Here is a 25,607-nt window from a genome sequence, read left to right as displayed (position 1 = left end):
AGTCAGATTGGATCAGGGCCCACCTTAACAGCCTCATCCCAAATTAATCACCTCTTTAAAGGCCCTAGTTCCAAATACAGTCACCTTCTGAGATACTGGTAATTAGGGGTTCTACATATGAATTTGGGGGCTCAAGACTCAGCCCATAATACAAGGTCAGACCCCGGTGATGTAGCAGACTAGAACTTTAGGTAAACATGGTTCCTTTGTTCACCAACGATATAACATCTCTGACCACTAACTGCCCACTGTTGGTGGACATGTATTTCTGGCCACATGTGACTATTCATCTTCTTTTTGGAAATGGGAAACCATCCTTCCTCCCTCTCAGTCTATGCACTTTGCAGTGTGAGCTCTATCCCTGCCTCCTAGAGTGACCATGGGGTTAGACTGAAGTCTAACCAATCAAAGCATGACATCCTCCTACACAATGATTGGCTTCAGGTGGGCACATGACTCTGTCAGCGCCAATGGGACAGAAACCCAGGATTTCCATGCCATTTCCAAGGGAGAGACTCTCTTTCTTGCACAGGGCTAGAACCTGGAGGGTGGAATTGGAAAGCCATGAAAGGCAAATTTGACAGGAGAGCATAGCTCAGAGACACAAGAAGCCCAAGTCCCGCTGACATCATGTGAGTTCCTATCACCCAGGGTCCAAGGTAAGAGTGATTGGGCTGGAAGCTTCTCACAGGGATGCTAGGGGGCTGAGAAAGAACCAGAACCCTTCAGTTTTGCAAGCCAGTAAATGACATGTTTTATTCAAGCCAGCCTGAGCTTGATTTGCTATCACTGGTAATCAGCAGAATGCTGTCCAATCACCTGTGCTGGCCAAGGGTATAGGAGGATGCTAAAAAGGACCCAGAGGGTCCACTTGTGGAGCCAGGAACTCTAGGGGATTGGTACTGACCTTGAAAGGTATATAACATTGAGACGGATGTGCAGACATTATGGGAAAGGGCATTCAAAGGCCCAAGTACCTGCCAGTTCTTAGGATCTCAAGGATTTAAAGGTCCTTTTGAAGATTTCTGGGGCAGAAGGGTGGGGTGGGTGTGGTTAACATTTCGTTCTTTCTTTTTTTTTTTAAGCAGTGAATTCCTCCTTCACACAGTCCTCTTGAAGAAGACCATCTCTTCTCCAAGCTAAGCATTCCCCAGTGGTACCCAGCATTTGTCACATGACAGTGGTGAGTGCTATCCAAGATCAAGCCCCGTGTGCTGACTGGGAGGTCACCAGGGAAGAGATTGGTGGAAACTTCCCCTCCTTTGCTCCTTCCTCTCTGCTCCTACTGATGCATCCAGAGATGGACTCCACATTCAGATGCCATGTCACACTGCTTGGTCTCTGTTGAGGTCTGTTCCCAAGCCTTTCCCTTCATCCAGAACATGGGCAGGAGATGGGGGAAGTGCTGCATAAACCCCGAAAGCAAAATTACACTGCTCTCTGTAACAGCTCAAGTGGTTGGTTTCTCCTTCCTGCCTTGTGTCCCCATTTTAAATCCTAATTAGGTAAGTAAATACATTAGCATAATCCTTCCCTACTAATAGGCATCTGAAAATCAAATAACAAGTAATTAACTCCATTAACTCCCTGAGGATTGTAACAGAGGACTATCATAGGCAGTTAAATCAAAGAAACTTGCATATGACTCTGCTGCAGGGGCAAGGGCAAGGGCTTGGCCAACAAGATTAGAATTGCCATTTGAGAAGAGTGTATCCCAGAAGAATCAGCATTGGCCTTGGAGTAATACATCTGGGCTCAAATTTAGACTTTACAATGTACTAGCCACATGAACTTCAGATCACTCTTCTAGGAAATTGTGTGATAATATCAACTCTATGATATTATCACACCAGTTTACAATGTTGCTGTGAGAGCTGAGTTAACATAAATCGAAAATGTCTAGGTAAATGCCAGGTACATAGTGATCTTTTAATAAAGGTTGGCTGTTACTATTCAAAGCAAGACTAAGCAAAAAGAACAAATCTGGAGACATTACATTACCTGACTTCAAACTACACTATAAGGCTATGGTACTGGTATAAAAATGGTTATATAGACCAATGGAACAAAATAGAGATTCCAGAAAAAAAGCGAAACACTTACAGTCAATTGATTTTTGACAAAGCAAACAAAAACATAAAGTGGGGAAAGGACACCCTATTCAACAAATGGTGCTGGGATAATTCGCTAGCCACATGTAGAAGAATGAAACTGGATCCTCATCTCTCACCTTATACAAAAATCAACTCAAGATGGATCAAAGACTTAAAACCTGAAACCATAAAAATTTGAGAAGATAACATCAGAAAAAACTTTCTAGATATTGGCTTAGGCAAAGACTTCATGACCAAGAATCCAAAAGCAAATGTAACAAAAACAAAGATAAATAGATGGGTTTTAATTAAACTAAAAAGCTTCTGCACAACAAAAGAAGCAATCAGCAAAGTAAACACACAACCCACAGAATAGGAGAAAATCTTTGCAATCTATACATCCAACAAAGGACTAATATCCAGAATCTATAAAGAACTCAAAGAAATCAGCAAGAAAAAAAGTGAATAATTTCATCAGAAAGTAGATTAAGGACATGAATAAACAATTCTCAAAAGAAGATATACAAATGGTCGGGGGCAGTTCCAAGATGGCCGAATAAGAACAGTTGCAGTCTACAGCTCCCAGAGTGAGCGACGCAGAAGATGGGTGATTTCTGCATTTCCAGCTGAGGTACTGGGTTCATCTCACTGAGGCATGTTGGACAGTGGGTGCAGGACAGTGGGTGCAGACCACTGAGCGTGAGCCAAAGTAGGGCAAAGCATCGCCTCACCCAGGAAGCACAAGCAGTCAGGGAATTCCTTTTCCTAGCCAAGGGAAGCTGTCACAGACAGCACCTGGAAAATCGGGTCACTCCCACCCTAATACTGCACTTTTCCAATGCTCTTAGCAAACGGCACACCAGGAGATTATATCCCATGCCTGGCTCAGAGGGTCCCACACCCATGGAGCCTCACTCATTGCCAGCACAGTGGTCTGAGATAGAACTGCAAGGCGGCAGCGAGGCTGCGGGAGGGGCGCCCACCATTGCTGAGGCTTGAGTAGGTAAAAAAAGCACAGGGAAGCTCAAACTGGGTGAAGCCCACCACAGCTCAAGGAGGCCTACCTGTCTCTGTAGACTCCACCTTTGGGGGCAGGGCATAGCTGAACAAAAGGGAGCAGAAACCTCTGCAGACTTAAATGTCCCTGTCTGACAGCTTTGAAGAGAGTAGGGGTTCTCCCAGCACAGAGTTGGAGATCTGAGAACTGACAGACTGCCTCCTCAAGTGGGTCCCTGACCCCCAAGTAGCCTAACTGGGAGGCACCCACTAGTAGGAGCAGACTGACACCTCACACGGCAGGGTACCCCTCTGAGATGAAGCTTCCAGAGGAACGATTAGGCAGCAACATTTGCTGTTCAGCAACATTCACTGCTCTGCAGCCTCTGCTGCTGATACCCAGGTAAACAGGATCTGGAGTGGACCTCTGGCAAACTCCAACAGACCTGCAGCTGAGAGTCCTGACTGTTAGAAGGAAAACTAACAAACAGAAAGGACATCCACACCAAAACCCCATCTGTACGTCACCATCACCAAAGACCAAAGGTAGATAAAACCACAAAGATGGCGAAAAAACAGAGCAGAAGAACTGAAAATGCTAAAAATCAGAGTACCTCTCCCCCTCCAAAGGAATGCAGCTCCTCGCCAGCAATGGAACAAAGCTGGATGGAGAATGACTTTGACGAGCTGAGAGAAAAAGGCTTCAGACGATCAAACTTCTCTGAACTAAAGAAGGAAGTTCGAACCCATCACAAAGAAGCTAAAAACCTTGAAAAAAGATTAGACGAATGGTTAACTAGAATAACCAGTGTAGAGAAGTCCTTAAATGACCTGATGGAGCTGAAAACCATGACACGAGGACTACGTGGCAAATGCACAAGCTTCAATAGCTGATTCAATCAACTGGAAGAAAGGGTATCAGTGATTGAAGAGCAAATGAATGAAATGAAGTGAAAGAGTTTAGAGAAAAAAGAGTAAAAAACAAAAACAAAAACGAATGAAGCCTCCAACAAATATGGGACTATGTGAAAAGACCAAATGTACATCTGATTGGTGTACCTGAAAGTGACGGGGAGAATGGAACCAAGGTGGAAAACACACTGCAGGATATTATCCAGGAGAACTTCCTCAACCGAGCAAGGCAGGCCAACATTCAAATTCAGGAAATACAGAGAATGCGACAAAGATACTCCTCGAGAAGAGCAACTCCAAGACACAAAATTGTCAGATTCACCAAAGTTGAAATGAAGGAAAAAATGTTAAGGGCAGCCAGAGAAAAAGGTCAGATTACCTACAAAGGGAAGCCCATCAGTCTAACAGTGGATCTCCCGGCAGAAACTCTACAGGCCGGAAGAGAGTGGGGGCCAATATTCAACACTCTTAAAGAAAAGAATTTTCAACCTAGAATTTCATATCCAGCCAAACTAAGCTTCATAAGTGAAGGAGAAATAAAATCCTTTACAGACAAGCAAATGCTGAGAGATTTTTGTCACCACCAGGCCTGCCCTACAAGAGCTCCTGAAGGAAGCACTAAACATGGAAAGGAACAACAGCTACCAGCTACTGCAAAAACATGCCAAATTGTAAGGACCACTGATGCTAGGAAGAAACTGCATCAACTAACAAGCAAAATAACCAGCTAACATCATAATGACAAGATCAAATTCACACACAACAATATTAACCTTAAATGTAAATGGGCTAAATGCTCCAATTAAAAGACACAGACTGGCAAATTGGATAAAGAGTCAAGACCCATCAGTGTGCTGTATTCAGGAGACCCATTTCATGTGCAGAGACACATATAGGCTCAAAATAAAGGGATGGAAGAAGATCTACCAAGCAAATGGAAAACAAAAAAAGGCAGGGATTGCAATCTTAGTCTCTGATAAAACAAACTTTAAACCAAAAAAGATCAAAAGAGACAAAGAAGGCCATTACATAATGGTAAAGGGATTAATTCAATCAGAAGAGCTAACTATGCTAAATATATATGCACCCAATACAGGAGCACCCAGATTCATAAAGCAAGTCCTCAGAGACCTACAAAGAGACTTATACTCCCACACAATAATAATGGGAGACTTTAGCACCCCATTGTTGACATTAGACAGATCAACGAGATGGAAAGTTAACAAGGATATCCAGTAATTGAACCAGCTCTGCACCAAGAGGACCTAATAGACATCTACAGAACTCTCCACTCCAAATCAATAGAATATACATTCTTCTCAGCACCACGTTGCACTTATTCCAAAATTGACCACATAGTTGGAAGTAAAGCACTCCTCAGCAAATGTAAAAGAACAGAAATTATAACAAACTGTCTCTCAGTCCACAGTGCAATCAAATTAGAACTCAGGTTAAGAAATTCACTCAAAACCACTCAACTACATGGAAACTGAACAACCTGCTCCTGAATGACTACTGGGTACATAATGAAATGAAGGCAGAAATGAAGATGTTCTTTGAAACCAGTGAGAACAAAGACACAACATAACTGAATCTCCGGGACACATTTAAAGCAGTGTGTAGAGGGAAATTCATAGCACTAACTGCCCACAAGAGAAAGCAGGAAAGATCTAAAATTGACACCCTAACATCACAATTAAAATTTCTAGCAGAAGGCAAGAAATAACTAAGATCAGAGCAGAACTGAAGGAGATAGAGACACAAAAAATCCTTCCAAAAATCCATGAATCCAGGAGCTGGTGTTTTGAAAAGATCAACAAAATTGATAGACTGCTAGCAAGACTAATAAAGAAGAGAGAAGAATCAACTAGATGCAATAAAAAATGATAAAGAGGATATCACCACTGATCCCACAGAAATACAAACTACCATCAGAGAACACTATAAACACCTCTACGCAAATAAACTAGAAAATCTAGAAGAAATGGATAAATTCCTGGACACATATATCCTCCCAACTAAACCAGGAAGAAATTGAATCCCTGAATAGACCAATAGCAGGCTCTGAAATTGAGGCAATAATTAATAGCCTACCAACCAAAAAAAGTCCAGGACCAGACGGATTCACAGCTGAATTCTACCAGAGGTACAAGGAGGAGCTGGTACCATTCCTTCTGAAACTATTCCAATCCATAGAAAAAGAGGCAATCCTCCCTAACTCATTTTATGAGGCCAGCATCATCCTGATACCAAAGCCTGGCAGAGACACAACAAAAAAAGAGAATTTCAGACCAATATCCCTGATGAACATCGATGCAAAAATCCTCAATAAAAGACTGGGAAACTGAATCCAGCAGCACATCAAAAAGTTTATCCACCATGATCAAGTGGGCTTCATCCCTGGGATGCAAGGCTGGTTTAACATATGCAAATCAATAAACATAATCCAGCATATAAACAGAACCAAAGCCAAAACCACATGATTGTCTCAATAGATGCAGAAAAGGCCTTTGACGAAATTCAACAGCCCTTCATTCTAAAAACTCTCAATAAATTAGGTATTGATGGGACATATCTCAAAATAATAAGAGCTATTTATGACAAACCCACAGCCAATATCATATTGAATGGGCAAAAACTGGAAGCATTCCCTTTGAAAACTGGCACAAGACAGGGATGCCCTGTCTCACCACTCCTATTCAACACAGTGTTGGAAGTTCTGGCCAGGGCAATCAGGCAGGAGAAAGAAATAAAGGGTATTAATTAGGAAAAGAGGAAGTCAAATTGTCCCTCTTTGCAGATGATGTGACTGTATATTTAGAAACTCCATCATCTCAGCCCAAAATCTCCTTAAGCTGATAAGCAACTTCAGCAAAGTCTCAGGATACAAAATCAATGTGCAAAAATCACAAGCATTCTTATACACCAACAACAAACAGAGAGCCAAATCATGAGTGAACTCTCATTCACTATTGCTTCAAAGACAATAAAATAGTTAGGAATCCAACTTACAAGAGATGTGAAGAACCTCTTCAAGGAGAATTACAAACCACTGCTCAACGAAATAAAAGAGGACACAAACAAATGGAAGAACATTCCATGCTCATGGATAGGAAGAATCAATATCATGAAAATGGCCATATTGCCCAAGGTAATTTATAGATTCAATGTCATCCCCATCAAGCTACCAATGACTTTCTTCACAGAATTGGAAAAAACTACTTTAAAGTTCATATGGAACCACAAAAGAGCCTGCATTGCCAAGTCAATCCTAAGCCAAAAGAACAAAGCTGGAGGTATCACACTACCTGACTTCAAACTATACTGCAAGGCTACAGTAACCAAAGCAGCATGATACTGGTACCAAAACAGAGATATAGACCAATGGAACAGAACAGGGCCCTCAGAAATAATACCACACATCTACAACCATCTGATATTTGACAAACCTGACAAAAACAGGAAATGGGGAAAGGATTCCCTATTTAATGAATAGTGCTGGGAAAACTGGCTAGCCATATGTAGAAAGCTGAAACTTCCTTACACCTTCCTTACACCTTATACAAAAATTAATTCAAGATGGATTAAAGACTTAAATGTTAGACCTAAAACCATAAAAACCCTAGAAGAAAACCTAGGCAATACCATTCAGGACATAGGCATGGGCAAGGACTTCATGTCTAAAACACCAAAAGTAATGACAACGAAAGCCAAAATTGACAAATGGGATCTAATTAAACTAAAGAGCTTCTGCACAGCAAAAGAAATTACCATCAGAGTGAACAGGCAACCTACAGAATGGGAGAAAATTTTTGCAATCTACTCATCTGACAAAGGGCTAATATCCAGAACCTACAAAGAACTCAAACAAATTTACAAGAAAAAAACAAACAACCCCATCGAAAAGTGGGTGAAGGATATGAACAGACACTTCTGAAAAGAAGACATTTATGTAGCCAACAGACACATGAAAAAATGCTCATCATCACTCGCCATCAGAGAAACGCAAATCAAAACCACAATGAGATACCATCTCACACCAGTTAGAATGGTGATCATTAAAAAGTCAGGAAACAACAGGTGCTGGAGAGAATGTGGAGAAATAGGAACACTTTTACACTGTTGGTGCGACTATGAACTAGTTCAACCATTGTGGAAGACAGTGTGGTGATTCCTCAAGGATCCAGAACCAGAAATACCATTTGACCCAACCATCCCATTGCTCGGTATATACCCAAAGGATTATAAATCATGCCGCTGTAAAGACACATGCACATGTATGCTTATTGCAGCACTATTCACAATAGCAAAGACTTGAAACCAACCCAAATGTCCATCAATGATAGACTTGATTAAGAAAATGTGGCACATATACACCATGGAATACTATGCAGCCATAAAAAAGTATGAGTTCATGTCCATTGTAGGGACATGGATGAGGCTGAAAACCATCATTCTCAGCAAACTATTGCAAGGACAAAAAACCAAATACCGCATGTTCTCACTCACAGGTTGGAATTGAAGAATGAGAACACTTGGACACAGGAAGGGGAACATCACACAACAGGGCCTGTCCTAGGGTGGGGGTATGGGGGAGGGATAGCTTTAGGAGATATACCTAATGTAAATGATGAGTTAATGGGTGCAGCACACTAACATGGCACATGTATACATATGTAACAAACCTGCATATTGTGCACATGTACCCTAGAACTTAAAGTATAATAATAAAAAAAAACAAGATATACAAATGGTCAACAAACATATGAAAAAATGCTCCACATCACTAATGATCAAGGAAATGCAAATCAAAACCACAATGTGATACCACCCCACTCCTGCAAGAATGGCCATGATCAAAAAATCAAAAAATGATAGATACTGGCATGGATGTGGTTAAAAGGGAACACTTCTACACTGCTGTTGGGAATGTAAGCTAGTACAACCACTACAGAAAGCAGTGTGGAGATTCCTTAAAGAACTAAAAGTAGAACTACCATTTGAACCATCAATCCCACTACTGAGTATCTACCCAGAGGAAAAGAAGTCATTATACATAAAAGACACTTGCACACGCATGTTTATAGCAGCACAGTTCCCAATTGCAAAAATATGGAACCAGCCCAAATGCCCCATCAATGAGATATATATCTATATCTATATCTATATATAGATATAGATATAGATGTAGATATATCTCATATATATATCTCATATATATAGATATATATATATATCTCATTGATGGGGCATTTGGGCTGGTTATATATATCATATATATATATTACAATTTCTTTATCATCTTATTCCATAAAAATGAATGGAATAATGGCATTCACAGCAACGTAGGTGGAATTAGAGACCATTATTCTAAGTGAAGTAACTCAGGAATGGAAACCAAACATCGTATGTTCTCACTCATAAATGGGAGCTAAGCTATGAGAATGAGAAAACATAAGAATGATACAATGGACTTTGGGGACTTGGGGAAAGGGTTGGGAGGATGAGGGATAAAAGACTACATGTTGGGTGCAGTGTACACTGCTTGGGTGATGAATGCACCAAAATTTCAGTAATCACCACTAAAAAACTTATTCATGTAACCAAACACCACCTGTTCTCCAAAAGCCTATTGAAATAAAATAAATAAATAAATAAAAATAAATTTTGAAAATAAAGGTTGGCTATTACTATTGATTATGGTGATTATGGTAGGAATTCAATAAACTAGTAAATTACTGTCTTTAGGAGGTACCTATTAGACTAGAACCATATTAGCATAGTCTAGCAAATAGTGCTCAATGAATGCTTTCTGGATGAATAGGTGGATGGGTTTGTGGGTGGCTGGGTGGGTAGATGGATGGATAGGTAGATGGATGGGTGGAGGGATGGGTGGATGGGTGGGTGAATGGATGGATGGATGGATGGACGGACGGACGGACAGACAGGTAAATAGGTAGATGAGTGGATGGATGAATCAATGAATAGGTGGATTGATGGGTGGATGGATGGATGGATGGATGGATGGATGGATGGATGGATGGATAGATGACAGATGGACCGACGGACGGATGGATGGATGGACAGGTAAATAGGTAGATGAGTGAATGGATGAATCAATGAATAGGTGGATGGATGGATGGATGGATGGATGGATGGATGGATGGATGGATGGATGGGAGGATGGATAGACAGGTAAATAGGCAGATGAGTGGATGGATGAATCAGTGAATAGGCGGACTGATGGATGGATGGATGGATGGATAACTATATGGTTTACTCCAATGTAACTGGTAGATGGTAACAATATTCAAAGCAGAGTCTCCCACATTACTAACACATGCCCTCATCCTGTAACTGTTTTCCAGTGATGCCACACCAAAGAGCCCCACAGGTGTTCACCCCTACCTCCTTAGGGTAATTGCCAAACTCGGCCTGCAAGGGCAAAAGGACTCCCCAGCTGCCTTGCTCCACTCTTCATTGCAGTAGAGCCTCTCCTCAGGATATCTTTCGAAGCTGCAGGTAAACTGGTGCCATGTCAGGCTGTGCCTGGGAAAAGTAGCAATAAAGAAGGTTGGGTTGCTAAGGGAAAGGAGAGCATTATTAGCACCAGTGGGTTTTCTCACTGTGGGAAGTTGGGAAAGTAGGGAGAAGATGAGAGATGCAACTCAATAGAATTCAGAGCAATGTCAGCAAGACAAGTGTGCTCCTCCTCCATTTGCATCATGTCTCCTGCCCTAGTTCAGGATCACTCACTTCACACAAACTTACAGAGGTGTTTTCTTGCTCTGGTTTGAGTGAGGAAGCTAATAATCAGTTTGGTAGTGTTCTAATAAACAAAGAAATAAAGCAGTGATCAGAGCTGGAAGCCCATGTCTCTGTCCTCTAACCCTCATGACTGGGCTGCTGGTTATTGTGTTGGGGTGAGGGGGTCCTGAACCAGAAAGAGGAGAATTTTTGACAGGTGGGAGTATGTCTGAAATTAAAGGTCACATATTCTCATTGACCAAGGGCCTGCACGAAAAACAAACTGATTTTCCCCTTTGTTCTATCTTGATCAGTCCATCAACAGAGAAAACCAACCACAATAGCTATTGTTATTTGTATGTAATTTACAGTTTACCAAAGCATTTGTCACCTGGACATACATAAGTTCCTTAAGGAACAAATGAACACATTTGCAACACTCACTGGGGCATCCCATAGTGGCTGACAAAGGAACTTTATCCTCAGGAAGAGTGTGAAAGGTATTAAGCTGGAGGTCTTCTGAGGTTGCTCTCTCCAGCCTTCAGGGCTATTTTGCACAATCTGGTTTCACTGTCCAGGAAAAAAAGAACTCTTTGCCTGAAATGGAAATAGAGCATGTGGAGGGGGAAGCAGTAGGGAATGCACTATTCCTCAGGCTCACAACCCTAAGCCCTACAGAGGGTCACTTAGAGGCGGGAGTGCAGGAGTGGGAGGTAAGAATCTTTGAGAGCACACCTGGTACCGAGAATCTTTGTTGGGGTTGTGAGGTGTTAAGAAGGAGCAATGAACAAAGAGGGAAGAGGGGATCAAGTAAGAGAAAACTCAGCACTGAGAGGAGAAAATAGCATTAGTTGCTTATCTTACAAGCTGTTGTTTAATATCTGCCTTCAGCTATCATCTCATAGGTATAAAATGGAAAACCAACAAAGGAGTTTCACTAGGGTTTGTGCAGTGTGCAGAACCCTCCACCTCAGCCTGGACCACCCAGCTCCTCACAGCCATGGAATCCTATGGTCCAAATAGTGTGTCTTCCCAAAATCCATATGTTGAAGCCCTAACTTTTTAATCTGATGGCATTGGGAGGTGGGGTCTTTAGAAAGGTAACTATGTTTAGATGAATCATGAGGGTGGGGCCCCATGATGAGATCAGCGTCCTTATAAGAGGAGGAGACACACAGGCTTCCCTCATCTCAGCCATGTGAGGACACTGTGAAAGGAGGCCTCTGAAAGCCAGAAAGAGGACCCCACCAGGAACCAAATCAGCTGGAACTGTGTTCTCGGACTCAAATCAGCTGGAACTGTGTTCTCGGACTTTCAACCTCCAGACCTGTGAGAAAGGAGTATCATTTTTGAGGCCACCGGCTCTGTGGTATTTTTGTTAAGAGCGGCCTGAGCTGCCCACAAGACATGGTGTAAGTGGAGTCAATTTGCCCTTTGACCCAAGTGGTTTAGATTGAAGAATTCTACCAACCCAAGCTGGGACTTCAAATCCTGGCAAATGTATCCTCCAGTACCTCTGGGAGGAGGCTGAATCAGTCTCAGCTGCTGAGGCCCCTCCCTCACCCCTCTGCTCTCTTCACAGCCAAACTCCAGCCCCTCCAGTGCCCCGGCCACTCCCACAGGGACTGCTGCAGGTCTGCCCTGTCTGTTCACCACACACTCAAAGTGGCTCTCCTCCTTCTCAGTGGTCCACCCTTTCAGCCCAAAGCATTCTCTGGCAGCTTGCCTGGGCACAGGGGTCCACCTGGGTTTTGGAAGGCAGAACTTTTAAACAGTGACCAATCTCTTCTCCCAATGCATGGCCATGCTGGGGTGAGGAGAGTGTCAGGGTTTAAATAGCAGTCACCACTGCACTCACACCTCCATCCTCTGCCCGCCTGCCTCTGCCCTTGCTGCTGAATCTGATGCCCCACACTGGACTCACCCTTCCCTTGGGATGAATTCTCCCCAAGGGATAGGCAGTTCCCCACCAAGGTTGGTTGGTGAACCCTCCAAGTTGATCTATATCCAAACCCTAGAGGTAGTCACTTTTTGAGTGATTTCCCAAGATGATCCTAGCTAGGCAGGTGTAGAGATTGTCCACATGGGAGGGCTCCAGGATGGCCACTGATTGGGGAGTAGGCAGGTAGGATATAAGTGGATTTGTGAGTGCAGGTGCACTCACAATGCAAGCACACTGGATTAGATTGTATATTATAGATCAGTAACAATGCAATTCTTAAAGACACCTGTATTCACACACTTCTGAGGAGGAGTCAAGCAAATATCAGTTGATAGCATCAAGCATGTAACAGTTGTTCTTATTTGGGAGAGATCTTTATAAGATCTGAGAACTATGGGGATGGGAACATGCTGTCACCAGCCCCTACTTGGTACAAGAATCATACAAGTTAGGTGAGCTACTCCTGCAAATGGGAAATAGAGGAACACTGAGATATGACACCTAAGCCAGATGGGCTGGGAGAGGAGGGATTTGCCAGAAGGCCAGTGTGATGCCAGCTCAGCCTCCACACAGCAGTTAAAGAGATCCAGCTGTGGCAACATGATATTTACATTAATGGTGTGAGAAAGTTATCAATACCAAAATGAGTCACTTATGTCTAACCCTAAGAAAGTGCAGCCAAAGGCCATGAGGGAGGCACTCATGCATATGCCTACACGAAATACCACAGGAAATGTTTTCCATACTGCCGCTTGCTACATGAGTCACACAAGGATAGCCAGCAGCACAAGGACAACCAACTGCGAGGCCATCCTAGCCATTCACACAGAACACTTCGACACTTTTGTCTTCACCGATGAACTGATGTCAACTCCTGCAATGGCCCTGGAATCAATCATCTTTTGTTTCAAAAGCAACTCACATGTACTTCTCTACTTTTGTCTTCAAAGCTTCCCCTTCCCCAGCCTCCTGGAATGCACCTGTAGTCCTCTAGAACATGCATATCGGATTGCGATCTCCTGCTAATTCTGAATAAGCTCTTTCTTTGGAAAGCCTGTCTCTCTTTGTTGTTATTTTAGGTTGTAAAACCTGGGTGTCAGAGATATGGGATCCAAAAGGACAAGCCTTTTCCATATCAGTGACATGAGAACCACTGATGCAGTCGCACTGGGTCATTTATTATCTCTGCTTCCAGGGAATCATCTTTCTGCTGGTGCTTGCTTTAGGATTCTGTCTTATTCCCTCCTCATTTTGGCTGAGCTTTGAAGAGCTTGATTTGAGATCTGGTTTTATAGGTGTGAAGGACATGGTCCTTCTTCACAGATATTCTTTAGTTTTCCTTTTTGTAGAAGTTAGCATCCTTTCACCAGGTGAGTGGGTTGTTTCACATTGCACAGAATTTAAATTGGCATCCGTAGACTTTCAAACATAATTCACCCCATGAATTTTTTAAGCTTCTGGTAAATTATACCGAAGATAATTTAGAACTCAGTGGCCAGATGGAGATCATTTGAACTGCCCAGCTCGTTTCTTCCTTAGAATTAAAATGAGAGAAGACTGCTTCAAAGGTCCAGTTGCACTTAGGGCACATATTTCAATTGGCATCTTGAGGCTTCAAAACGCATTCAGGACTCAAAATGCCTTAATGCAAATATATCTCAAAGCTAGCTGAGACTCATTTCTCTCCAGGTGCCTCCCCATCTACAATTCCTCCTCTCTTTTGTCTTCCCTCTAGCTGAACTCCTTTTTTTTTCCAAATTTACTCAACTACTAACCCAATTCTTCTCTCCATGACCACCAAGTCATCTTTTTTAATATGTGAATCTTCTAGGAAGTTCTAGTTAGGTAGAATAAAAGTTAAACTCTTGCCATTTGGGCCTATCAGCTATTTAAGTTAAAAGACTTGCTTTAAGTGCACTTTTTAGGCTCTTGAGTGCAAATTGGCCACTTTGACTTTAACTTTGTGTTATTTCTTAAAAGAAGATGAAATTCCCGTGTGATAGTCATCCTCCCTCTCCCTGGAAGGGAAAGGCAACATCCTTATCTTCAAGGACAGAAGTTTAGACAAAATGCCACACAGACCTTGCTTGTTGGAATAACTCTGATCTTTTAAGCCTTCTCATAATTTAGTCCCATTTTGCCACAATTAACTGTTCTTTGTCCAACCCAATTAACTAATTTGTTGGAGTCTTCTTCTAGCCTTATAGGGGCTCCCATACCACATAACATGTATTATGCTTTCTCCTGTTGATCTGTCTTATGTTAGTTTGCTTCTCAGACACAGCTGGAGCCTGTGAGGATGTAAAGGATAGAAGTGGTAATTTTTCCATCCTTACAGTTTCTGGCAATGAGGATGGCACCTAACAGGCTGGACACTCCACTCACTCCAGCCTATGGATATGAGATGCCGAGAGGCCTGACAAGAGATCACCACCATGAAACGTGGGGATTCTTTCCAAAGCCAGCTTTCCCAAACATCCCATGGGTAGTGCCTGGCTAAGAGAGGGAGTAAAATTTTTTTCTTGTCCCTTCTTTTCTAAATTTCAATTGGCAGGAGAAAAGAAACATTTGTAAGAATGTTCTCTGAATTGTGACTTTTATTGAATTTGGTCCTAGGTTCTAACAGAAATAGCTCTTTTTCCATAATCTCTGTCTTCTGTGTGATTTACCACAAGGATAAAAGTTACAATAAGACTCTCCTTTCATCTTGTTTTATGTCTCAAGAGCTCTGTAGCCAGTGAGGATATCTTCCTCTGGTCTCCTGGCGGGCGTGGAGGTGTCCGAGTTTGCATCAGATGGCCAGCTGACTGGGAGTCTGAGGAAACAGGCGTCTCCTTGTCCCAGAGTGCCAGCTCAGGGGAATTTGTCTCAATTGTTTCAGCCTCCCACTACCTGTGTTAACAAGGAGGGCCTTTTGTTTTATATCTTTGGGAGAAATGTTGGATCTCGATGGGGGTACTGCAGTTTCCACACTCTTTTTTGTGGAAGCCTCTTGCTTGTGGTTAGAAAAGAAAAGGCTACTGGCTTTTGGAGTCACAGTTGAAGTGGCTATACCTTTGGATATTTGGACTTTATATATTTAAAGTATTTTTTAATTGATTCTCATCCTGACAACTGTCCTATTGGGACATGTGAGATCTGGCTTGACGGAAGAAAACACACACTTTTATAAATTAACTATTTTCTCAGAAAAACAGAACTAACCTAAATGTTTTTTTGAGGTTCAGGTGATCTGGTATAATTTTTTGGTAAGCATAGAAGCTAGTTTAAGTTTTTGGTTCAACTAAAACAGGCGTAATGGAGACTTGTCAACACTAAACATAATGCAGACATATCCTTCTATCTGGATTTATTGAGCAAAAGTGTAAGTATGTTTAAGATGGTAAAATTATAAATGTAACCTAGAATGAAACACACAGTAAAATAAATTGCTTGATGTGTGTGACAAATGTGACAATGAGAAAGAGAGTTAAAAAAGCATTATGTTTTAACTTTAGGTCCTCTGTTTCTGTGGTATTTTTAATTTGCTGATTTACTAAACAAGAGAAAAATAACTTAAGATAATGACTACATTTGTTTAATGTCTAATGGAGTTTTTCATAAACAATTCAAACATAATTATTTAAAACCAGTGAATTGATAAATGTAAATGTAAGTAAAATAGAATATAAAGTAAGCTTTACAACAATGATTATGTTTATAAGATACATTTACCTAAAATGTTTACAAAATCTTTTGGTTGCAAAACCTTAAAATTTATAAAATGCGTTGAATGAAATGATGAATATTCATGTAATAGACCATTTCAAAGATATAATGCTGAAACATTGGTTACTGAACATAGTTTAAACATAAACTTTGTCTCCTGCAGAGAAAGAACAAAGATATTTGGGTCTATTAATTAAAATGCTGATGCCTACACTGAAAAAATGTGCTATGAGGGAGCATATATTTCTAGATGTTATAAAATAATGTTTCCCTGAATTTGTAAAAGGCAGTTTATGATTGCTTACTTTCCTAGTTTCTGGTTTTCAATAGAATTAAAGTTACCAAGGTTTTAAATTTCAATTACTATCACGTGGTCTGTATTTCAGGGTATTACAAAAGTAAGATATATTTGGGTGAGAAAAGTTATAAGGAGAAGAGATATGAGAATGTGTTTTTATTTGTTGTTTTTTTAAAAAGTAATTTTCTCTAGTTGGAGGTTAGTTAGGGGTTGCTTCAAAACAAATTAAAAGAAAAAAGTGATATTAATAAAGCGAACAAGAACATTATAAATAGTTTGAGAAATTGCAAAAGGTTTATGGAAGATGAATATTATGAAAGAAATTTTGTGTGATCAAGGTAATTAAAATTAGAAGAAAATTCTTTATTTATGTTTTTCTAAAACTTGAGCCTTAATATCAAAGCATGCTTGAAAAACTATTTATTTGTCTTCTCTGTTAATAAAATAAGAGTTATATTGCAATTATTAGCCTCTGCTGTTAATATTAATATAAGATGTTTTTCCTTAACTTTTTTTAGTAGTGGCCTAGAAAAAAAAAGATTTTGTGTTTATCAAAATAGTTTCTTGTGCTCTCTACTCTGTGTTTTATTAGGTCTTTGATTAGTTAAAAAGTGAGTCTTCTCAATACTAAAAGAGCTAGGTTTTGACCATTATGTATTTGCCTTTTGAAGCCTTTTTAATTATCACTCTGTGGTTATATGAATGGCAATTATTTCACAGTGACCTTATGATTCTATTTTAGTCAAGAGTTTTAAACGCTTGGCGAAGCTTGACACCTTCCCAAAATCTGCAAATTCTAAATTGAGTCTTTTTTTGACCTTGAATTTACTTTGGGTTTTCAATGGACCCTTAAACAGCAAAGAGTATGTCCCTCACCTTGTAAAGAGATATTAAACTAATTGGGACATTCAATATTTTAAAATGCATAGGAAGTATGTAACAAGTGGTAGAAAACTTTAAGTTATAATATCTACAAATATAGTTTTTGATATAAATGTTCCTAAAATTGTACAAAATTGCCTAGAACTCCCATTATGGCTTAGTATAATATTTGGATTTATTATGTTAAAATGATATATGCCATAGAAATAGCAAATTTCTCTGTCAATTGCTGGTTATAATAAATCTCCTCAGATTTGTAACCATGACCGATCTAAGTCCTTGTCATCCATGGAATATTATGAAAGTGGTGATACTTTCTAAACGCGCAAATACCACAGTCCAAAATTGCTTTTTCTTCAAGGAGTTCACAGAGAAGGGGGATGAAAGAATTCTGACAAGTTACAGGTTTCTGTCTTCAAGATAAAACCATTGGACTAAGGAAAAATGTCGGGACACTAAAGAAACTAAGTTTGTTGAAACTGCTAGCAAAGATCAAACAGAACAAGAATTCGTACATGAGGCTGAATGAATAGATGAAAAAGTATTGGTTTTATAATTTTGCCAGAAATTTCACTGGTTCTTTAAATGTTTGTTTTTCTGATTTAAGGAAACTTTCCTTAATAGGTTATCCCTATAGTTTACAACAATATAATAAAGTGCACTCTTGTGAACAAAATTAAAATATTTGCTTTTTTCTCCTACCTAATCAGCAGGGTCCTAAAACCAAGCAAAAGTAATTCTTATTTTTTTTATGATAATATAGTTATTTATATAGTTCAATAAAAATATACTCTCTTTATAACAGGATACAATATTTAAAATTAGTTTATATTACTAAGGCTTTGACTTGGTGTCATATTTGAAAATGCACATAAAAGTTACCTCAATAGAGCCTTTGAGGTTCGTCTTGTTGGCCTCCTAGCCGGAGACTTTAACAAAGTCCAGGCTGAGATTCTTATCAAAGTTCTAAGCAGAACAAGCTTCAAGGAACCTGCGTAGTCAATCACTATTCTTGATACACTTCACATGAAATACTCTGAGCCAAACTTGATGAGGGCTAAACTTGCTTAGCAAACAAATTTGTCTTATTGTGGATTATCTTTTAGTAAAAGTAGGGGTAACTGTAGATGGGGGTATGCTTCTGAAGGGAAGGTGAAACTGTATTACACCTGTTATCTGACTGTAATTCCTGTTCATTTGCTTTTGTGTGTTTCTAATCTACCTGTAGACTGAACTGGACCTTGAATTCTTGTTTCCTCCAGTATCTGGAGAACTAAGAACAAGAACTGCTCTGTTCCTAAAGCCTATAAACTGAAACTGGACAGCTTCGATGTAAAATTCTAGGAACAAGTCTCGCCTGATGTCACGAGCTACACAGAGAGTTCACCAAAATGCCCATTGATGAGATTAGTACTTGAAATGACCACCACCAACACCTAGGAAACAGAACAATGAATAGACTTAGCCTCAAGCCACTCCTTCCAAACCTCCATGTTGCTTAAGTAAGAGCTGAAAGAGGTTTTGACATCAACTCCTACTTGCTGGTCATTTCCTTCAACATGAGACTAGAAACGACCGGAAAGGTCCATCCAGCACGAGGAATAATCAAAACCTAACCACAGGATGATAAAGTAGTGATGCTTTCAGAACGTACTTGATTGGAGAAATGTAAACATTATCAATGCAAAATAAGTCCTTATACAACCCTACTAAAAGCGGGCTGGGAGGCCGTGGGGGTCACTCATGCTCTATACCTATAATGAAAAATACCATAGAAATTTTTTCAAACCACAACTTGCTACATGGTCACACAATGACGAACAGCAGCACAAGGACTAGGCTACACAAGCACAGCTAAGCCACTCACACAAGAACGCACTTGCCTGATACTGTTTTCACTAGTGAACTGGCCATTGAACTCCTGCAGTAGAAGCCCTGAGACAACCGATCGGCTTCTAGTTTCAAAGGAAACAACTGCATACATATACTTCTCTCTTTTGTCTATAAAGGCTTGCCCTTGCCCAACCTCCTTAGATGCATCCTATGGTTCACTGCAACATGTGGATCCTAGATTGAAATTTCCTGCTGGTCCCAAATAAACTCATTCTTTGGAGGCCTGTCTCTCTCACTGTTATTTTAGGTTGACAGCAGAAATAAAGGAGTCTCTAATGGAACGTCAGAGGGAGGGTATAAAACCCTTTTCTTGGATATTTAGAGATGGAATCTTAATTAGGCTCCTAGGGTCAGGGTACTGAGTCCCATTAGTCCTGCATCATTAGATGGAAATGCTTTTTAACATTTGCTTGTTTGTCCTAACTTCAGTGCCTGGAATCAATCAACCAGATCCAGCCAAGCCACAGAAACCCACATCTTACACTCATTATTTCCTGACAATCTTCTGCACTTGCTTGATGCTTTATCAATGAATACTTGAAGCCCTCATCATGCTGACTAATCCAGGTACTTCAAGGGAGGCACCCAAGTCTCAAACAGTTTCCCAGAAGAGCAGAGCTCAGGTACAGACACCCGAGTTACTAGAGGCACCAGGCCAGCTGGGAGTTGCCCAAAGAGATGCTTACCTTTCATATATGCCAAGCCAAAGTGGGTGAGTTCCTCCGGCTTGGCAAAGGGCGTTACGGCATTGAAGACAGCTCCACTGTTATTTCGACATCACATTTTACCTCAGGCTGCCCGTTCAGCAGGACCACACAGAGGTCCTGAGGAGCCAAATAGAGTTTCCCTTTTTTGGTCTGAAAACAACAAGTATCAATTATACTATAATGATAAGTCATTGACCTTTAGTGTGTACTTTGGGTTACTGTACTAAACGCACACATTGTTTTCACTTAATTGACAAACAACTCTAAGAGATGAGTATATTTACAGTTCCTATGCAGCAGATGAGAAACCGAGGCTCCAGAAATGGTAGAGTCTTGCCCAGGGTTTGCAAAGTTTGTAAAGCAGGGTGAACTCAAATCTGAGCCTTCTGCCAGGCTCAGCAGGGGCCAGAAAGCTGGGAGGCCCGTCCTGACTGATGTCTTCCCCTGCAGAAATCCCAGCTGCCCTTGGGTTCTGCTTCCTAGAAGGTCACCCAGGGCCCTCATCAATGAATCGTATGGCCCTGGATCATTCTGTCCCGATCTGACACTGTCTCCCAGGCTCCAGCAGAGCACAGGTTAATTAATTCTAAACTTCAGAGAGAATTTGGGTGGGTGCATATCCAATGAAGAGACAGAGTTGGGCAAAGGGATTACCTAGACTCTAGAAATGGGTCCAGCAGAGCCAAGAGCCTCCAGAGTGTGCCTTCTGCCTTCTTCATCTCCACCACAGCCCCACCCAGACCACTGTCATCTGGCTCAGCCTCCTGGACCCAGTTCACTGACCAGGCGGCAGCCTGGGCCATTACTGCCCTGTGTCTTTGCACATATAATACCCCCACTGCCCCCAGGGCTCTTCCTCCCTCCCATTGGCAAACTCCTGTGGGTCTGTCTGGTCAGGCTCTCCTGAAGCCTTGTCTGTGGCTCTTCCTTGGTATCCCCATGTCCCAAATCCAGCCTGGACCTCCCCGGGGAAGTTCTCTCTTTAGAGGCAGTGTGGAGAGACGCACTAGCATGTAGCCTTAGTGCCATCCCGAGACTGTGCCTGTGGTCACCTGCCCTGACCCTCCTGGCACCCAAAAAAGGGGCAGCCACACTTGCCTCCAAGGGCCAGAGGCAGCTCTGAGGACCCCGTGGGAGGGTTTCCCACAAGTTGCTGGGCAGGGCTGATCCACACCCAGGCACACTCCCATGCCTGGGTTCCACACTTGCTGCACATGTAGGAGTCACCTGAGAGGGTGGGGACCGCCCCAAGATGGTTCTGTCAGTCTGGCACAAGGCCTGAAATCCAATATCTTGTAAAGCTTCCCAAGTTGATTCTGCCAGGGCCAGGAGAGAACTGGGAGGCAGATCCTGACCATTCTTTCCCTTGCAAGAAATCCCAGCTGCTTCCTGAGAGAATGCCCAGGCCCTCAGTGATGAATAAATATGCTTTCGCCAGTGATGGGCTACCATGGTCAGTGCTCTAAGCCTGGGGCACTCTTATGTGCGTCTTGGAATGTGTGTTTCCTAGAGGTAGAGTCCCCAGGACAATGGCGTGTATACAAGCTTCGACTTTCAGTCCTGCTCCCCTCTCCTTGGAGGGTTCTGTGCCAACTCCTCTGCTCTCTGAATCCCCAGGCCTGGCCCAGCCTCCCTGCCTCCTGCGTCCTCCCGCTGAGTGACCTCTGCCCTCCACTGAGGCAGCCAGCTTCACTGTCCCTAGTGATGCCCTCCTCGGGGGCTGGTGGAGAGGAGTCCCAAAATGAGCACATGCACCCAAGGCATGTCAAGGCAACCATGACAGTGGCTGTCCCCACCAGCATCAAAGCTCTTTCCTTGGGCATTCAGCGGGAGAAGCCTCTCACCCACCCGGCTCCCAAGCCAGGTGCCAAGTAAATCTCCATACAAGGGGTATAGCCCTTGGGGGACCACTGATTGTCTGGGCCGAGGGGGCAGCAGGTCATGGGAAGGGAGCTTGGGCTTTTTCACCCTACGTGGGGCATGGTGCCTGGATCCAGCAACTGGCGTGACAAGAGTCACAGAGCAGGGTCCCAGGTACTGCAAGGGTCTCTGTCCACCTGCAGTGAATATCCCTATGCCCAAGAATGTGACATTAAACAGCAAATAAAAATAAAACACCATACATGCTGAGACAGAGAAAGTACACATGGAGAGAGAAAAAAATGTTTTATATTTCAGCTCCTCACTGGTGGCTGCTTTTGAACCTGGGATGCTGCCTCTTCACGTTTCCGTGAGAGCCTGTTACCAGCATTTCCCATGGGACAGTCATGCTGTAGGGGAATCTGTTTTGTTCCCAACACCCATAGGAGCCAGAAGGAAAGGGTGTGTGTACGAAGAACTCCACTTTGGGGGAGACATAGGGAGCTACACTTTGACTGAGGACCCTTGGGGACAGGAGGAAAGGAGGGCTAAAGCAACAGGGGCAAATGCTCCAGTCCAAAGTCAGACAAACAGACCAGTGACATAGGAAACCCTGGGAATGGGGCCTCCCTTTTCCCAGGTAAGGGAACAGAGGTCCAAAAAATATTTTATTGGGGAACCCTCCAGTGCCCCTCATGCCTTTCTGGCATCTTTCTAGAGAGCTAGGGTTCAAGATCCCCTCATAGAAGGGATTATAACTAGGCTCCCTAGACCTGGTGTGTAGGTCAAAGATGCTCCCCGGACAGAGCACAGGACTTAATAGCACTGTTTCCATCACCTGGAATCTTGGTACCTAAGCACTGCACAAAGCGTCCCTGCAGAGCAGGGGAAGCTGGCCCCACATCACAGCAGGTGCAAGCCCATCTACCTGGTGGGTAGAGGAGTCTCCAGTCATCAAATATACATGTGACCACAGGGATGTCAGGAAGGGTTCCTGGGTGTATTTTCCTTTCTTCCCCTCAGCTGGGGGCTGGTGATTTGAGAAGGGGATGGGCAGAGGTGGGACTGGCCTGAGGGCCATGGCCCTCTGACTTACTACAAGCCCCATACAGGAAGTGTCTTCAGAAAGTTGTGAACCTCCAGAGTGAGCTACCCTGGCACCCCAGCCCCTCACACACCAGTCTCCTTAAGTTTAGCATTTTCATGCTTTTAGGTAACTCAATCTTTGCATACTTGGGGTGTAAAATTGTCCATCCCACTTCACTTTTGTGCCAGTGCAGAGGGACCAGGCACACAGTGGAGTGCCAGTCAGTGTGTCTTCTACATGGGGTGGTGGGTGGTGGTATGGGGTTGGTGGGATGCATGCAGGTGCATTTTCATGGGACTGGTGGGGAGGCAGTGTGGTGCTGAGCAGGCAGAGGCACCGGGTTGTGGGGTTGCATGGGTGAGCCAGGGGTGAGACTGTTGGTAGCTTACTGGTGCAGGAAAAAGGACAAGAGTGGTAGGTGATGCAGGGCCTGGGAGGAGAGGAAGCGTCTAGCCCGCCCCACTGCAACCCTGCCTCAGGAGGCCTGAACAGCAAGGAGCCCAGAAAGCCAAACTGACAATGTGTGCTTCCAGCCCTGGGGGTTGGGGAGATGGGAAAGGCTCACATTCAAATACTCAGCATTGACTGAGAGCTCCGGGAGGCCCAACTGGGCCCTAGACAACAAGAGATATGGACCTGAACATGGACAGATATGTCCTGGGGAGCTCAGAGGTGGGAACCAGCCACACATGGGGCTCTGCAGGGGACATGCTCAGGCTCTGGGGTAGGAAACTGACAGCCCACACACAGTATTTGCCCTTCTAGAAGCCACATAGGCTCACTCTTTGTCTTCACCCAGTCTTTGTTCCTGGTCTCCCCAGAGCCACTTCCCCATGTAAAGAGAGCACACTCTCCCTCCCACCACCACCTGCCATGCCCATCCCTCTTCCTTTCTTCATTGTTTTTTTTTTTTTTTTGTTTTGTTTTACTACATCACAAATCACTACCTGGCATTCTTTTATATTTATGCATTTCACTGTCTTTGCCTCCTCCTTCTAAGTCTTAATCTCCACCGCGAAAAGGACTTTGTTTCATTCACACAGCATAGGTGGGGCCTAGAATAGTGCCTGGCACCTGGTAGATGTTTCACAGCATTCCCTAGCTGAGGCTGGGAGGGCCAGCAGGACTCAGCTGGAAGTCACATGGGGCCCCTTTAACAGGCCAAAGGGAAAACAGCAGCAGTGGGAGGTAGTGACGTTTCTGGCAGGGGTCTGGGGGAAACTGAATGTCACTGGGGTGTCCCCACGTGAGACTCCATTCAGACACAATTGGCCTCCCGTAACTGCCCACTTCCCTCACCACCCTCCATCCCTGCCCAGTCTAGCCCAGTAGTTACCACAACCGATCCCGGCAGATGTAGTGTCGTCGGGGCCTCTCCAGCCAACAGGATGAACTCTGGCCTGGAAAACTGGAGGAAAACAGTCACATATGGTAGAGAAGATGACAGATTCCAGGCTTTAGGTGTGGGCTTCCCCCATGATGCACCTCTGCAGCCCCCACCAGCACACATTCCCCAGAGCCAGCAGGAAACAGGCCAACATGGGGCTGACCCGGGCTGAGGCCCTAGCTAAACGGTGCATCTTGGAGCAGAAGTCTTACAGGTGGGTAAAGGGTATCAGCAATGTTCTGGCTCTTAAGTTGGGTACAGGGGTGTTCGGGGTGAATTATAAGTTTCATAATTCACACAGAACTCCATCTTTTGTATGTATAAAAAGTATAAAATATATTGTATAATATAAATATAAATGCAATAAAAATATTTTTAAAAAACAAAAACACTTTTAGATTTAGATGAGCTGAAACGTTTTCTAGCTCTAGATGTTGAATCAATAGCTTAGTGGGTAGCTCTTGTTCTCAGTGTACTTGTATTACACTTGACCCACAAAATACTGCAATACCCATCACTAGCTAGACCCAGCTATCCCCTTGTGGGGGGTATATTCTCAACCCATTTTACAGGTGAGGAAATTGAGGCTCCTCACCTTTGAAAAAAAAATGCTTAAGAAGTTCATCTGAGTCATATAACCAGCAAGTGATAGGGTTGGGTGGGGCTTCTATAGTGCCCTCGAGGGTACCTAGCAGGACTCTTGTCCCAAGAGGCCAAAATTCCAGCCCAGAAGTGACTTGTGTCCAACAGGAGTTCCCAACAGAAGTATATTTAGTGAGTGATCAGGAAGAAAAGCCAAAGGAGGTGGACAAGGCCTCTCAGAAGCCCTCTTCACACCCTCCACCAAGTTCGCGGAGGCCAGAGAAGGGCCTAGGAGGACAGTGGGGGCCGGGCCGGGGTATGGGAACCATAGGCCAAACAGGAAGAGGGACATCCTGAGGCTGTTTGGAGCTCAGCTCAGTCCAGGGGCTTTAACTAACTTTGACAGACAGAGAGGCACATTTCCTCTAACCCTATTATCCTCTTCCTTTCTTCATTGTTTTTTTTGTTTTTGTTTTTGTTTTTATCACAAATCACTACCTGGCATTCTTTTAT

At 42.9% G+C, this 25,607-nt stretch overlaps 1 protein-coding gene across 1 annotated transcript in view; it reads right to left on the bottom strand.

Moving 5' to 3' along the window:
- The window catches only part of LOC116272911 (FERM and PDZ domain-containing protein 2-like), a 66,804-nt gene extending 41,213 nt beyond the window's left edge, over nt 1–25,591 (bottom strand). The window contains 8 exon segments of the mRNA XM_031661807.1: nt 10,410–10,454; nt 10,457–10,550; nt 11,193–11,218; nt 11,220–11,296; nt 11,299–11,339; nt 20,154–20,235; nt 20,238–20,328; nt 24,462–25,591. Of these exon segments, the coding sequence (XP_031517667.1) occupies nt 10,410–10,454; nt 10,457–10,550; nt 11,193–11,218; nt 11,220–11,296; nt 11,299–11,339; nt 20,154–20,235; nt 20,238–20,328; nt 24,462–24,635 (630 nt within the window). The 5' untranslated portion in view covers nt 24,636–25,591.
- Between the last annotated feature and the right edge of the window lie 16 nt (nt 25,592–25,607).

Source organism: Papio anubis, unplaced genomic scaffold (genome assembly GCF_008728515.1).
Source record: "Papio anubis isolate 15944 unplaced genomic scaffold, Panubis1.0 scaffold254, whole genome shotgun sequence".
In the NCBI taxonomy this organism is placed as follows: domain Eukaryota; kingdom Metazoa; phylum Chordata; class Mammalia; order Primates; family Cercopithecidae; genus Papio; species Papio anubis.
The sequence above is the reverse complement of the archived record's forward strand: the minus strand, read 5'-3'. Positions and strand labels throughout refer to the sequence as shown.